The sequence below is a fragment of the Thalassophryne amazonica genome, chromosome 3 (genome assembly GCF_902500255.1).
Source record: "Thalassophryne amazonica chromosome 3, fThaAma1.1, whole genome shotgun sequence".
NCBI lineage: Eukaryota > Metazoa > Chordata > Actinopteri > Batrachoidiformes > Batrachoididae > Thalassophryne > Thalassophryne amazonica.
This window is the reverse complement of record NC_047105.1, coordinates 66,879,292-66,892,740: the sequence shown is the minus strand read 5'-3', so window position 1 is coordinate 66,892,740 and position 13,449 is coordinate 66,879,292. Positions and strand designations below refer to the sequence as shown.

Genomic DNA, 13,449 nt, shown 5'->3' with positions numbered 1-13,449 from the left:
CAATAAATGTGTTTACTCTTTTTAAATCATAATGACAACAGAAACTACCCAAATGGCCCCAATCACAAGTTTACATACTCCTGTATTAATACACTGTATTGCCCCCTTTAACATCAATAACAGCTTGGAGTCTTTTGTGGTAGTTGTGGATGAGGCTCTCTGATGGTAAAGCTGCCACTAAATATGTCTTGGACTTTATTTACATTAATAATGAAGAAATACAAACAGTATGGCACTCTATGGTGAATCTGCATGGAAGTGAGTGACTGTGCAAGAAGGAGAAGAGTGAGGAAAGCCACCAAGACAACCCAGAAGAAGCTATAGACTTATGTGGCTGTGACTGGAGAAATTCTCCACAGTGCAAATTTTGCATTTTGTATTACCAGTTATACAGCTTCATGATGAAGTGGTATAGAGGAGGTTTTTCTTAAAAGGAAGACCTGAAAGTTTAGCTACAAATTACCAGAAGGTACATCTGAGATGCAAACCTATATTTGATCTGTTTTAGTGAAAGAATATCCTTCTCTGCTCTACTGCACTTTGTTGGTTTCGGGACAAAGTGGTGGCTACCTCTGGCTGAGGCTGAGAAATGCACTTGGAGAAGACAAACACAGAGGTGTTTTATTCACAAGAAATTTCCATGATAAGGAATTAAAATATTTACAGACATCGTCTTCCAAAACAAGGGTGTCTGATGTGGATAACAGTTTTCGTCAGGCTGTGATGATGAATCCAGCTGAAAGGATGTAACAGGTCTAGTGTGCCTTGATAGAGTGAGTGGCGACATGACGAGTCGAAAAAAATCTGTCATGTGACTTGTGCTATCTTGGATTCAAAATACCGTTCGCTGTTAATCTCCCTGCATGGAAATCCAGCTATTTTATTTATTTATTTGCTGAAAATGATGGGTTATTGTGCATTTGGTGACACAAATAGACACAGCAAGGGCTTAAAGATGTACAGATTCCCTTCAGATCCGAACAGAAGAAAAATTTGGGAAAATAAAGTTAGCCGTGTGGGATGGAAGCCGACATCATCATCAAAGCTTTGCAAGGTAAATTTATTGTTCAGTCCCATATACAGTAAAACTCACCTAAACCGTCATCGTATAAACCAGATATTCGCAGTCACCGGACAAAAAAGTCCCAAAGTTTTTGTATTGTTTTCCATGTAATAAACATCGTATATAATTTTGTGAAATGGATTTTTCACTCACATCAGATAAAATGTCTTGTCCGATCGCAATGTATTTCCATTAAACCCCTCGCATGTGGGACCAGAGTCATTTCCGTGATTAAAAGCCCGACTGTTTATTTTTTTCACACCGTGCTCATGTCAGGCTGCGGCAGGCTGCAGACTGCACAGTGAAAGCAGCAAAGTTTGCTGCTTTCACTGCACGCCCTTTACATTTTGATAATGGATCAAATACATTTGGCAGAAAAAATTTCAGAGGAAATTTAAAATTAAATGAGACGCAGGTCCCGATTCAGGATTCCCCATAGATATTCTGCGCCTCCTGACTGTAACTAATCCGTTATATACATTTCACTCACATCGGATAAAATGTCCCGTCCGATCGCAATGTATTTCCATTAAAAACCCCGAGCAGTCTGGACGTGCAGAGGTACAAATTAAAGTTCAGTGCTCTGACACTTGGCAGTTTGAGGAAAGTGAGACTGGAGTCATTTCTGTGATTAAAAGTCCAACCGTTTTTTTTTTTTTTTTCAAACCGTGTTCAGACTGGAACCTGAAGCCTGATGTGCACCTGTTAAATCAAACACACATTTTCTACTTTCAATCCTTTGTCTGCCATCATATTATAACAGTTTTTATAGTGCCCGCGCTGTTTATAAATGGATCAGAAAAGTCTGCACATTTACAGCACAAAGATGGTAAAAGAGGAAAATGTGCAACTTACCTTTGATTTGGAGGTGATGATTGTACAAAGAAAAGCTTGTTGAGGGTCAAATTAGCCCATAATAAAGCATAATCCAGAGACAGAGAACCTTAAAACTGTCACGCATGTCATTGCATGACACAGAGTTACAGCTGTGCAGCTGCATAAATCAGGCTTTCACTTAATGAGATAAATAATCATAAATTGTTAATTTATGTAAATTTGATAGCTTAACTATTTTTATTATTTTGACAGCAACTGTACCTGGATGTGTTTCTGTATGTGGTTAAATGATTTTTAAAAATGTTGAAAACATTAAAGGTTCATTCAGTAGTTCAGCGCAGTTGGAACCAAAATGGCGTCATGTTCTGAGTTGATGCCACTCTCTCTAATCAAGGCACACTAAACAGGTCAAATTTACTTTAATTTAATTTAATTTACACCGGTTATGGGCATGCTACATCTCTTCTTCTCCATTTTTTGTGGAGGTGTTACAGCGCCTCATACAGGCCTGACATATGTACCACAGCATTTTCAGCTGTTTTCAGTGGCTTTGTGTGGATGCAGATATTTTTGAAACAGTACCATGTTTACGTAACACTTTTTGAAAACAACAAACAAAAAGATTGTATAGGGAAAGTTCAGTTTCCATGTGGACAAGGCCTGAGTATTTTCAAGTCAACTGCAGAGGAGAAGCTCATTCTGTAAGACCAAGCACCCCTCATCGGCAATAGATTTGTAGTCTGTACAGCAAGTATCAAGAAACAGTTTACGCTGAGTGTTTCTGATTGCCCCTTCCAATAACAATAATTAGCCCACAGCGGTGTTTGCATTCTAAATCAATAATGAGCAGATTAAATTAATTTTGGTCCCAAATGAAAAAATAAAAGATAAAAAAAAACCAAAACAAAACACTGAGCTGAGGTTGAAAAAAATGTTGGAGCACTCCTTTAATAGTTACTTGAACATAAAATTAATTTAGAGCAATTTACCTTTCAGTCACTAAATACTATTCTACAAATTCAGACAGAGAAAACACAGTTTCTATCTCACATTCCTGCCAAAATGAATGGACTAAATTTCTTAGTTGTTGAACGGTGTGTGCAGAGTGCACCTTTTGGTGATTTGAATTCCAAAATTAACATTCAGGGTGATGACAGACGTCTGCTGTGCCTGGCAAAAATAAGATGCTGCGCCCACATCCACTGCATAATGCAGGACTGCATGGTGTTATCCAGGAGAAACAAAAGGAGCTGTGAGGTTGAAGTGATGAGAGAGGACCAGACAGATGACACACAGCAAGACGTGGGCAGGGTGAAGGGAAAATTCAGGGAGGGTTACCGGCTGAATGACAAGCAAATAAACATCTTTTAACACCTCTCACTATCGTGATAGCCTCCTCTTTGCTCAAACCTGGATCTGGTTTTGACTTGTGAAAGACATCTGCATCATTTTAAATTACAAATCCTTCTCTGCTTTTAATTAATATTCTTGATCAGGAATTGCTTTTTATTTTATTTGACACTGTTCTTAAATGTTCTCTCACCAGTAGAACTGACACTTCCACATAGCTCTATGGGTGAATAAAACATTCTTAACACCCAGTGAAAGCCCATCGGAATCAGTATTAATTAACACTGGGACATTTGCTGTTTGCTTCTGTGAACAACAGTGGTACACTGTGTGAAAGTGGTTTGACAATTTTGTTGGGTTACAGAAGCGCTTATTGCATCTAATACAAATATTTGCACGTTCACATGCTATACACTTGATTTGCAAACATCTCAGTAATTCAGAAACTGGAGTTTCAATTTAATAAACGGCGCTGAGTAATCTGAGTAAACTTTCACACAGCTAACTCTGGCTTTTGTAATTAAAATGTCGCTTCCCTTTCCCCCCTCCAGGTGCAGACCACCACCATGTGCATCTCCGTCAGCCTGAGTGGCTCGGTGGTGCTCGGCTGCCTCTTTGCTCCGAAAGTCCACATCATCCTGTTCCAGCCGCAGAAGAACATCAGCACCCTCAGGGTGGCCACCACTCGCTTCAGTGTTACCACCGGGCCTGGCTCCAGCTTCTCTCAAGGTAGCTCCCAAAAATTTAAATGTTCTTACAGTGTTGAGGTCATTACTCAAGCAACAATTATTACTCAAATATAATATTTTTACTCTATTTTCCAGAGTATATGTCATGTATTTTTGAATTATAGTGGTACCTATTTCATGCAACAACATGCAAAATAAATGTAATCTGTGCATTATTTATTTTTATATAATGGTTGAGTAGATCCTTGTCATTTGATTGGTGCTTTGTACGTCACGTGACCTGGATTATTCGTTCCATTTACCGTGCGATGTGGCTCCATATGTTTTGTACCATTGCACTTTGCAAATCCCGCCCATGCACACACTAGTGGGGGCGGCGTTTTGCTAAACATGGTAGGGTTTGTTTTGCTGACAGATGACAATGTGAATGAGATATTGACGGTGCTAATTCTTCTAACACACACACACACACACACACACACACACACACACACACACACACACACACACACACACAAAACAAATCCACGACCCCATAAGCCGTCTGGGGGCATGAAGAGCTGTTAAGAGGATGAAGTCAATGAAAAGCTAAACAGAAATGTGATGTGATTTTGCACTAGAGTGAGGAACACAAATTCTTCTCTTTTTTTTTTTGAAGTACACAAAGTCAGTGCACGGCATCACAGACTACATTGTCAGAATTATTTTTGGACTCATATTTGAAGTTTGTGTTGGATTGTTGATGTCAAAGCAGCAGTGTTTTTACATTCTTTCAGTGGAACGAATATTTAATTTGGTGAAAGCTGGAATGTACCATTCAATGAGGCAAAATATTCATACCATTGAACTCACAAACATTCATTATTTGTATGATATCACGAACACCACATTTGTAATGAGAAGCTAACGAACTGATTAATATGATTGTACCACGCACAAAATGTGAGTAAACTGCTTCTTTTGGCCACTGAACAGACCATCGTATGTGAGGTAAACATGGACTGTAGTTAAACATTTAACACCTCATCGCATTATTTAGTCATTAAAAATAAATAAATAAAAACTGACTTAGCTGACTTGCTGTTGCAGTTCATGATGTCTCACACAAGCCAAACAAGTGTTGTGCTGAAGTGTGTAAAATCTACGTTCTCTCATTCAGGCTTCTTCTTCTTCTTCTCCTCCTCCAGAGTGTGAATTACAGTACCTCATTCAGTATACAGGAGCTGCTTGTTATATATGTAGATGGTCTTGTGGCCATATATGAAATTGCAGTATTTTTTTATATATAAAAGTTGCTTTAGCAGAGCATGTAGCTCAGTGGTTAAAGAGCTAGCCTGCTAATATGTAGACCTGGGTTTAAATCCCATTATCTCAGTCCACCCAGCTGTAAATGGGCTCCAGTCTTGTCTGAGAAGTAACCTGTGATAGACTGGTGTCCCATCCAGGAGGAGTCGTGGACTCTCTGGTCTGCTTCACACCACAAAACTTGAAAGGAATGAAAGTTGCTTTACAATTCTGTCCAGCCTTTGTTTTTGCCATCGTGTAGTCATTAGTTGTGTTACCTATTATACTTAGCCAGATGGTGAGTTCCATTCTTGCACTTAGTAAAAGGGGTCGGGGGGGGGGGGGGGGGGGGGGGGGGGGCAACGCTGAATGTTTTTAGCCATGCTAATACTCCCCAGAACCATTTACTGAAAATAAAGTCGGAAGGACCTAAATGAGATAGTGAGGAATTTCCAGGCATGTGAGAGGCAAATGAAGAAAAATGCTTAACCCCTTAACGCCCGAATTTATATAGCTGTATATAAAAAAATGTTTTGTGTGTGTTTTTGCCTTTAAGTAGATGGTAAATAATGTTGAGATTATTAATTTCACTTTTGCACAAAAACTAGATAGTAATATTGGGTATTCTGATAATGACTTTATGTTATAATGTTATAATAATAATGATGGTATGTTGCAAATTTGCGACAACAGGCATACAGGTCAATTTGGTAAGTTGCATATTTGAGTCAGAGATTGTAGCATATATGCGACGATGGGCGTTAAGGGGTTAAAGTGGCGGGGGGGGGGGGGTGTTTGGGGAGTGACACCCCCAGAAGCTCAAGGGTTTTAACCATGCAAATGCTCCCCAGAAGCATTTACTGGAAAAAAATTCTGAAGGACCTAAATGACATAGTAAGATGCTGAAAAGCTTTGCTCGTTCATGTTAGCGACATATACATATTATAGTTGGAAGTTTTTATTTTATTTTTTGATTTTGTTTTGAGTGCCTGTGGGAGAGATTGCAGAAGTGAAGCTCAGCACAGTGTGAGAATGGTCTTCAAAACATGGATCTAACCACAGATTCTATTCTTTCCATTTCTGGACACGTGGAGTGACTTTCAGACAGGTGGCCAAATCAAATCAAATCAATTTTATTTATATAGCGCCAAATCACAACAAACAGTTGCCCCAAGGCGCTTTATATTGTAAGGCAAGGCCATACAATAATTACGGAAAAACCCCAACGGTCAAAACGACCCCCTGTGAGCAAGCACTTGGCGACAGTGGGAAGGAAAAACTCCCTTTGAACAGGAAGAAACCTCCAGCAGAACCAGGGAGGGGCAGTCTTCTGCTGGGACTGGTTGGGGCTGAGGGAGAGAACCAGGAAAAAGACATGCTGTGGAGGGGAGCAGAGATCAATCACTAATGATTAAATGCAGAGTGGTGCATACAGAGCAAAAAGAGAAAGAAACACTCAGTGCATCATGGGAACCCCCCAGCAGTCTAAGTCTATAGCAGCATAACTAAGGGATGGTTCAGGGTCACCTGATCCAGCCCTAACTATAAGCTTTAGCAAAAAGGAAAGTTTTAAGCCTAATCTTAAAAGTAGAGAGGGTGTCTGTCTCCCTGATCTGAATTGGGAGCTGGTTCCACAGGAGAGGAGCCTGAAAGCTGAAGGCTCTGCCTCCCATTCTACTCTTACAAACCCTAGGAACTACAAGTAAGCCTGCAGTCTGAGAGCGAAGCGCTCTATTGGGGTGATATGGTACTATGAGGTCCCTAAGATAAGATGGGACCTGATTATTCAAAACCTTATAAGTGAGAAGAAGAATTTTAAATTCTATTCTAGAATTAACAGGAAGCCAATGAAGAAAGGCCAATATGGGTGATATATGCTCTCTCCTTCTAGTCCCTGTCAGTACTCTAGCTGCAGCATTTTGAATTAACTGAAGGCTTTTCAGGGAACTTTTAGGACAACCTGATAATAATGAATTACAATAGTCCAGACTAGAGGAAATAAATGCATGAATTAGTTTTTCAGCATCACTCTGAGACAAGACCTTTCTAATTTTAGAGATATTGCGCAAATGCAAAAAAGCAGTCCTACATATTTGTTTAATATGCGCTTTGAATGACATATCCTGATCAAAAATGACTCCAAGATTTCTCACAGTATTACTAGAGGTCAGGGTAATGCCATCCAGAGTGGACCAACATTCCACAGGCCACAATTGACAACCTGATCAACTTTATGCGAAGGAGATGTGTTGCACTGCATGAGACAAATGGTGGTCACACCAGATACTGACTGGTATCCCCCCCCCAATAAAACAAAACTGCACCTTTCAGAGTGGCCTTTTATTGTGGGCAGTCTAAGGCACACCTGTGCACTAATCATGGTGTCTAATCAGCATCTTGATATGGCACACCTGTGAGGTGGGATGGATTATCTCAGCAAAGGAGAAGTGCTCACTATCACAGATTTAGACTGGTTTGTGAACAATATTTGAGGGAAATGGTGATATTGTGTATGTGGAAAAAGTTTTAGATCTTTGAGTTCATCTCATACAAAATGGGAGCAAAACCAAAAGTGTTGCGTTTATATTTTTGTTGAGTGTAGTTACAGTGCTTTCTGAAAGACTTCTAGTGTAATGAAACTTATTCCCCACTGCTGGGTAGTCCATCAGAGTAAATGTAAATGTTATTAAGAAATGATCAGACAGAAGGGAGTTTTCAGGGAATACTGTTAAGTCTTCAATTTCCATACCATAAGTCAGAACAAGATCTAAGATATGATTAAAGTGGTGGGTGGACTCATTTACATTTTGAGCAAAGCCAATTGAGTCTAATAATAGATTAAATGCAGTGTTGAGGCTGTCATTCTCAGCATCTGTGTGGATGTTAAAATCGCCCACTATAATTATTTTATCTGATCTAAGCACTAAGTCAGACAAAAGGTCTGAAAATTCACAGAGAAACTCACAGTAACGACCAGGTGGACGATAGATAATAACAAATAAAACTGGTTTTTGGGACTTCCAATTTGGATGGACAAGACTAAGAGTCATGCTTTCAAATGAATTAAAGCTCTGTCTGGGTTTTGGATTAATTAATAAGCTGGAATGGAAGATTGCTGCTAATCCTCCGCCTCGGCCCGTGCTATGAGCGTTCTGGCAGTTAGTGTGACTCGGGGGTGTTGACTCATTTAAACTAACATATTCATCCTGCTGTAACCAGGTTTCTGTAAGGCAGAATAAATCAATATGTTGATCAATTATTATATCATTTACTAACAGGGACTTAGAAGAGAGAGACCTAATGTTTAATAAACCACATTTAACTGTTTTAGTCTGTGGTGCAGTTGAAGTTGCTATATTATTTTTTCTTTTTGAATTTTTATGCTTAAATAGATTTTTACTGGTTATTGGTGGTCTGGGAGCAGGCACCGTCTCTACGGGGATGGGGTAATGAGGGGATGGCACGGGGAGAGAAGCTGCAGAGAGGTGTGTAAAACTACAACTCTGCTTCCTGGTCCCAACCCTGGGTAGTCACGGTTTGGAGGATTTAAGAAAATTGGCCAGATTTCTAGAAATGAGAGCTGCTCCATCCAAAGTGGGATGGATGCCATCTCTCCTAACAAGACCAGGTTTTCCCCAGAAGCTTTGCCAATTATCTATGAAGCCCACCTCATTTTTTGGACACCACTCAGACAGCCAGCAATTCAAGGAGAACATGCGGCTAAACATGTCACTCCCGGTCCAATTGAGGAGGGGCCCAGAGAAAACTACAAAGTCCGATATTGTTTTTGCAAAGTTACACACCAATTCAATGTTAATTTTAGTGACCTCCGATTGGCGTAACCGGGTGTCATTACTGCCGACGTGAATTACAATCTTACCAAATTTACGCTTAGCCTTAGCCAGCAGTTTCAAATTTCCTTCAATGTCGCCTGCTCTGGCCCCCGGAAGACAATTGACTATGGTTGCTGGTGTTGCTAACTTCACATTTCTCAAAACAGAGTCGTCAATAACCAGAGTTTGATCCTCGGCGAGTGTGTCACCGAGTGGGGAAAAACGGTTAGAAATGTGAATGGGTTGGCGGTGTACACGGGGCTTCTGTTTAGGGCTACGCTTCCTCCTCACAGTCACCCAGTCGGCCTGCTTTCCCGGCTACTCGAGATCTGCGGGAAGGGAACTAACGGCGGCTAAGCTACCTTGGTCCGCACCGACTACAGGGGCCTGGCTAGCTGTAGAATTTTCCACGGTGCGGAGCCGAGTCTCCAATTCGCCCAGCCTGGCCTCCAAAGCTACGAATAAGCTACACTTATTACAAGTACCATTACTGCTAAAGGAGGCTGAGGAATAACTAAACATTTCACACCCAGAGCAGAAAAGTGCGGGAGAGACAGGAGAAGCTGTCATGCTAAATCGGCTAAGAGCTAGTAGCTGCGCTAAGCTAGCGGATTCCTAAAAACACACAAAGTGAATAATGTGTAAATAATTTAGAGGTGATTCAGCAGAGGGAGTGCTTTAGTTAAGGCACGTGAAGATTACACTGTGAAACAAATCGTTATCTAGTTAACTAGATCAGATTAAACAGCTAACAGATACAGCAAAACACCGCTGTGCTCCGGAACAGGAAGTGATACAATACCGCAGTGAGAGCCAACCACCAGTAGAGGCAAGCCATAGTCAGTATACAAATAATTAATGTTTATGAGTTCAAGGGTATGAATATTTCATGAGGTGAAAGTTGGAACATACCATTCAATGAGGTGAAGCCGAGTTGAATGGTTTGTTCATTGTTGGTTTCTTCATTATTTGTTTTATATAATGGCTAAAATAGATCCTTGTCATTTGATATTTTATTAATTTATAAACAACAGAAAAGGGACTTACATTTTGGTGTTCCACTGCTGCTAAAGTCCAAATTGTGACGTGTAGTCCAGTGATGCTGTGCACTGACTTTGGACTTCCATAAAAAAAAAAGACTTTGTGTAGTTCCTCAGTCCAGCCAAAAATCATGTCAGCTTCTCATCTGAACAGCTCTTCATGCATCCAGAGGGCTTACAGCAGAGTGGATTGTGTGTGTGTGTGTGTGTGTGTGTGTGTGTGTGTGTGTGTGTGTGTGTGTGTGTGTGTGTGTGTGTTAAAAGAATTGGCAGCATCAGTTAGCTCAATCAAATCATCGTGTCGTTGTCTCCCGCGCGCACACACACGCAACCGAGTGGGTGCTTGTGAGCGCGTGTACTACCAAAAAAAGACTGTGTACATCGTCAGTGGAGTGGAAAGAAAAAAATCACATCAGAAATTAGTCCAGCTTTTCATTCTTTCTTCCTGCTAACAGCCTCCAACCAGCACAGTGGATTTGTTTGGTGTGTGCGTTGTGTGTGTGTGCGTGTGTGCACGAGCATGTGTGGCGCGCGTGGATTGGTGTGCATGAGCACGTGTGCATGTGCGTGCGTGTGTATGTGTGTACGTGTGCAGAGTGCAATTCTACCAAACGTATGAAACCAAATTTGCACTCTAAATGGAACCAAACTACACCCTAAATGCAATGCAACACAAATGGGATGAATTAATCCATGTCATGTGACATACAAAGCACCAATCAAATGATCGGATCCACTCAGCCGTTATATAAAGTAGGATAAAAAACGTGGTGGGAATGATCACTGAATACATTATCAACCTTTTAATATTGTTTGGTAAATTCCATATTCATAAATGCAGAGTGTTGAAAAACAATTTTGAACAATATATAAGCAGTATTACGCTTGTAGATTCTCCAAAATGTCATAAAATTGTCACACTCTATAATGAATTTTTTTTAAAGAGAATTAATGTTAACGAATCCCTTTATTTTTGTTATTGTACAATTTATTTATTTATTTTTTATCTTTCTCTTTATAATGATAATAATGTGAATGTTATTGTGGCCTTGTCCTTTGTTCGTTTACTGTTAATGTATTTGTTAAAATTTTTAAAGTTTTGTGGGAGAGACAAAAAAGTGAGGAAAACACCTTAATAATATTTAGTACTACAAATAAGCCTGATTGTTGGTTTGTTTATTTATTTGCCATTAAAATTGGCCATCATTCTCAAAATAAAATAACTTCTCAAGGCCAGGGCTTCTCTATGGCCTCTCTATTGTTTTTTTTTTTTTTGGACTTCGAGAATAAAGTCGTAATATTACGAGAAAAAAGTCGTAATATTACGAGAATAAAGATGTAATTTTATGAGAAAAAAATTGTAATATTACAAGAAAAAAGTTGAAATATTATATTATGACTTTATTCTTGTAATATTATGACTTTATTCTCGTAATATTACGAATTTATTCTCGTAATATTACGACTTTATTCTCGTAAAATTACGGCTTTATGCTCATAATATTACAACTTTATTCTCATAATATTATGACTTTTATCTCATAAAATTACGACTTTATTCTCGAAGTCTTAAAATTACGACTTTATTCTCATAATATTACAACTTTATTCTCGAAGTCTTAAATTACGATTTTATTCTCATAATATTACGACTTTTTTCTTGTAAAATTACTTTATTCTCAAAGTCTTAAAATTATGACTTTTTTCTCGTAAAATTACGACTTTATTCTCAAAGTCTTAAAATTACGACTTTATTCTCATAATATTACGACTTTATTCTCGTAATATTACAACTTTATTCTCGAAGTCTAAAAAAAAAAAAATTTTATGTGGCCGTAAAAGCCATCGTACTTCTCAAAGTCTGGAGACTAATTAGTCACGATGCAGCAAATGAGGTAAGTAGGCTGAGCGAGTCCGAGTCAGGTTTGATATTCAATGCGGGAACAGCCATGGAGGCATCGCGCATGCGTGTTTGAATGCGGAGGATTGTAGATATCCCTCTGCTCAGTGCTTTGCAGCTACGTGCTTTCACTTTTGAGTTGCCAAACGCTAAAAAAGTCTCCAGTGATGCCAGAAAAAGTAGCTAGCTTTGTCGTTAGTTACTTTTGAGAAAATAAGTCATTAAGAGGGTTTGGAAAGTCACCAGATTTAGCGAGAAAGTCACCAAATTGGCAACACTGCACATTGCGTGGGTCAAAGTGTCTTCGACTAAGAAGTTATAAAAAAAAAAAAATCACCCCCCCCCATACAATTATCAAAGAGGGGGAAAGTAACTACAGAGATCAAAACTGTTTTTTGAACCAGGCTGAGAAACATTTTTTTGATTCTGTTCTAAAGTTGGATATTTTAATATGGGTTGCTATGAGAACCTGCTCCTTTCTGGAGCCAACCTCAAACGGCCAGTCAAGGAACTACAATTTTTTTTCTTGTTCCAGTTGTGCCTTATTTTTGACCGTCGAAGCTTACCGCTTGCTTTTGAGAAACTTTGAAAAGGAGACGTAACTAATTGTCACAATCTATGTTTTTTCTATAAATATAGCTGTAAATCATCAAATTAATTGATTACCATTGTGCTGTCCTCTTTAACCATGTGTTCTTGTAGATTTGAAAAAAATCAGTACACAGAATTGCAGGAGTTTAAAATGTACTATGACATATATACCAGTTGTCTGATTCTTTTTCTTTATCTCTCTTTTTTGTAGCTTCAGCCTCCAATGTTGTTCCAACAGTTTGCAACGGACGAGAAGTGGTGGACTCCACAACGTCGTCCTTGTGAAGATCAGCTGCACTGCAGAGTTATGTAACCACTACTAGTTCTGAATCAGGTGTCTCAGATTTTAAAGAGGTCACAGATGATCGTCTTGACTTTGTTGTCCTCATAGTGCTGAGTACAATGTCCCAATTATTTTATTTTGTTCATTGACTTAATAAAGTTGCATATAGCCCAAGTTTTTATTAAACATCATACTTGCAGTAAATGATACTTTATATGTTAAATGTAATATATACAAGATGTTTTTAATGTAGATTTTGGTGAACCAGTTTGTGCTTTCTTGTAATTTATGTAAATAAAACGTGTTTTGTATTTATACCAGACTAACTAGATGTCAGACTGTTTATTTGCACATCATTACTAGACACAAAATGCAATCACAAACTATGACATAATGCAGTGATATTATTAGCGTAGTTTGCTGCAAATACAGAGTAAAACAGATTACGCATGTAGAAACCTGCAGAAATAAAACACTTCATAACACTATCTTTTCCTTAAGTACTCTTTAGTTTTGTTCTTTGCATAATATGCAAACAAATTCATAACAAATATAGATAAATATCTACAAATTATGCAA

General features: G+C 38.9%; 1 protein-coding gene across 1 annotated transcript in view; it reads left to right on the top strand.

Moving 5' to 3' along the window:
* The window catches only part of grm2a (glutamate receptor, metabotropic 2a), a 171,886-nt gene extending 158,694 nt beyond the window's left edge, over positions 1 to 13,192 (top strand). Inside the window, exons 5-6 of the mRNA XM_034166618.1 lie at positions 3,802 to 3,979; positions 12,799 to 13,192. Of these exons, the coding sequence (XP_034022509.1) occupies positions 3,802 to 3,979; positions 12,799 to 12,872 (252 nt within the window). The 3' untranslated portion in view covers positions 12,873 to 13,192. The remainder of the gene's footprint in view (positions 1 to 3,801; positions 3,980 to 12,798) is intronic.
* Positions 13,193 to 13,449: the final 257 nt, after the last annotated feature.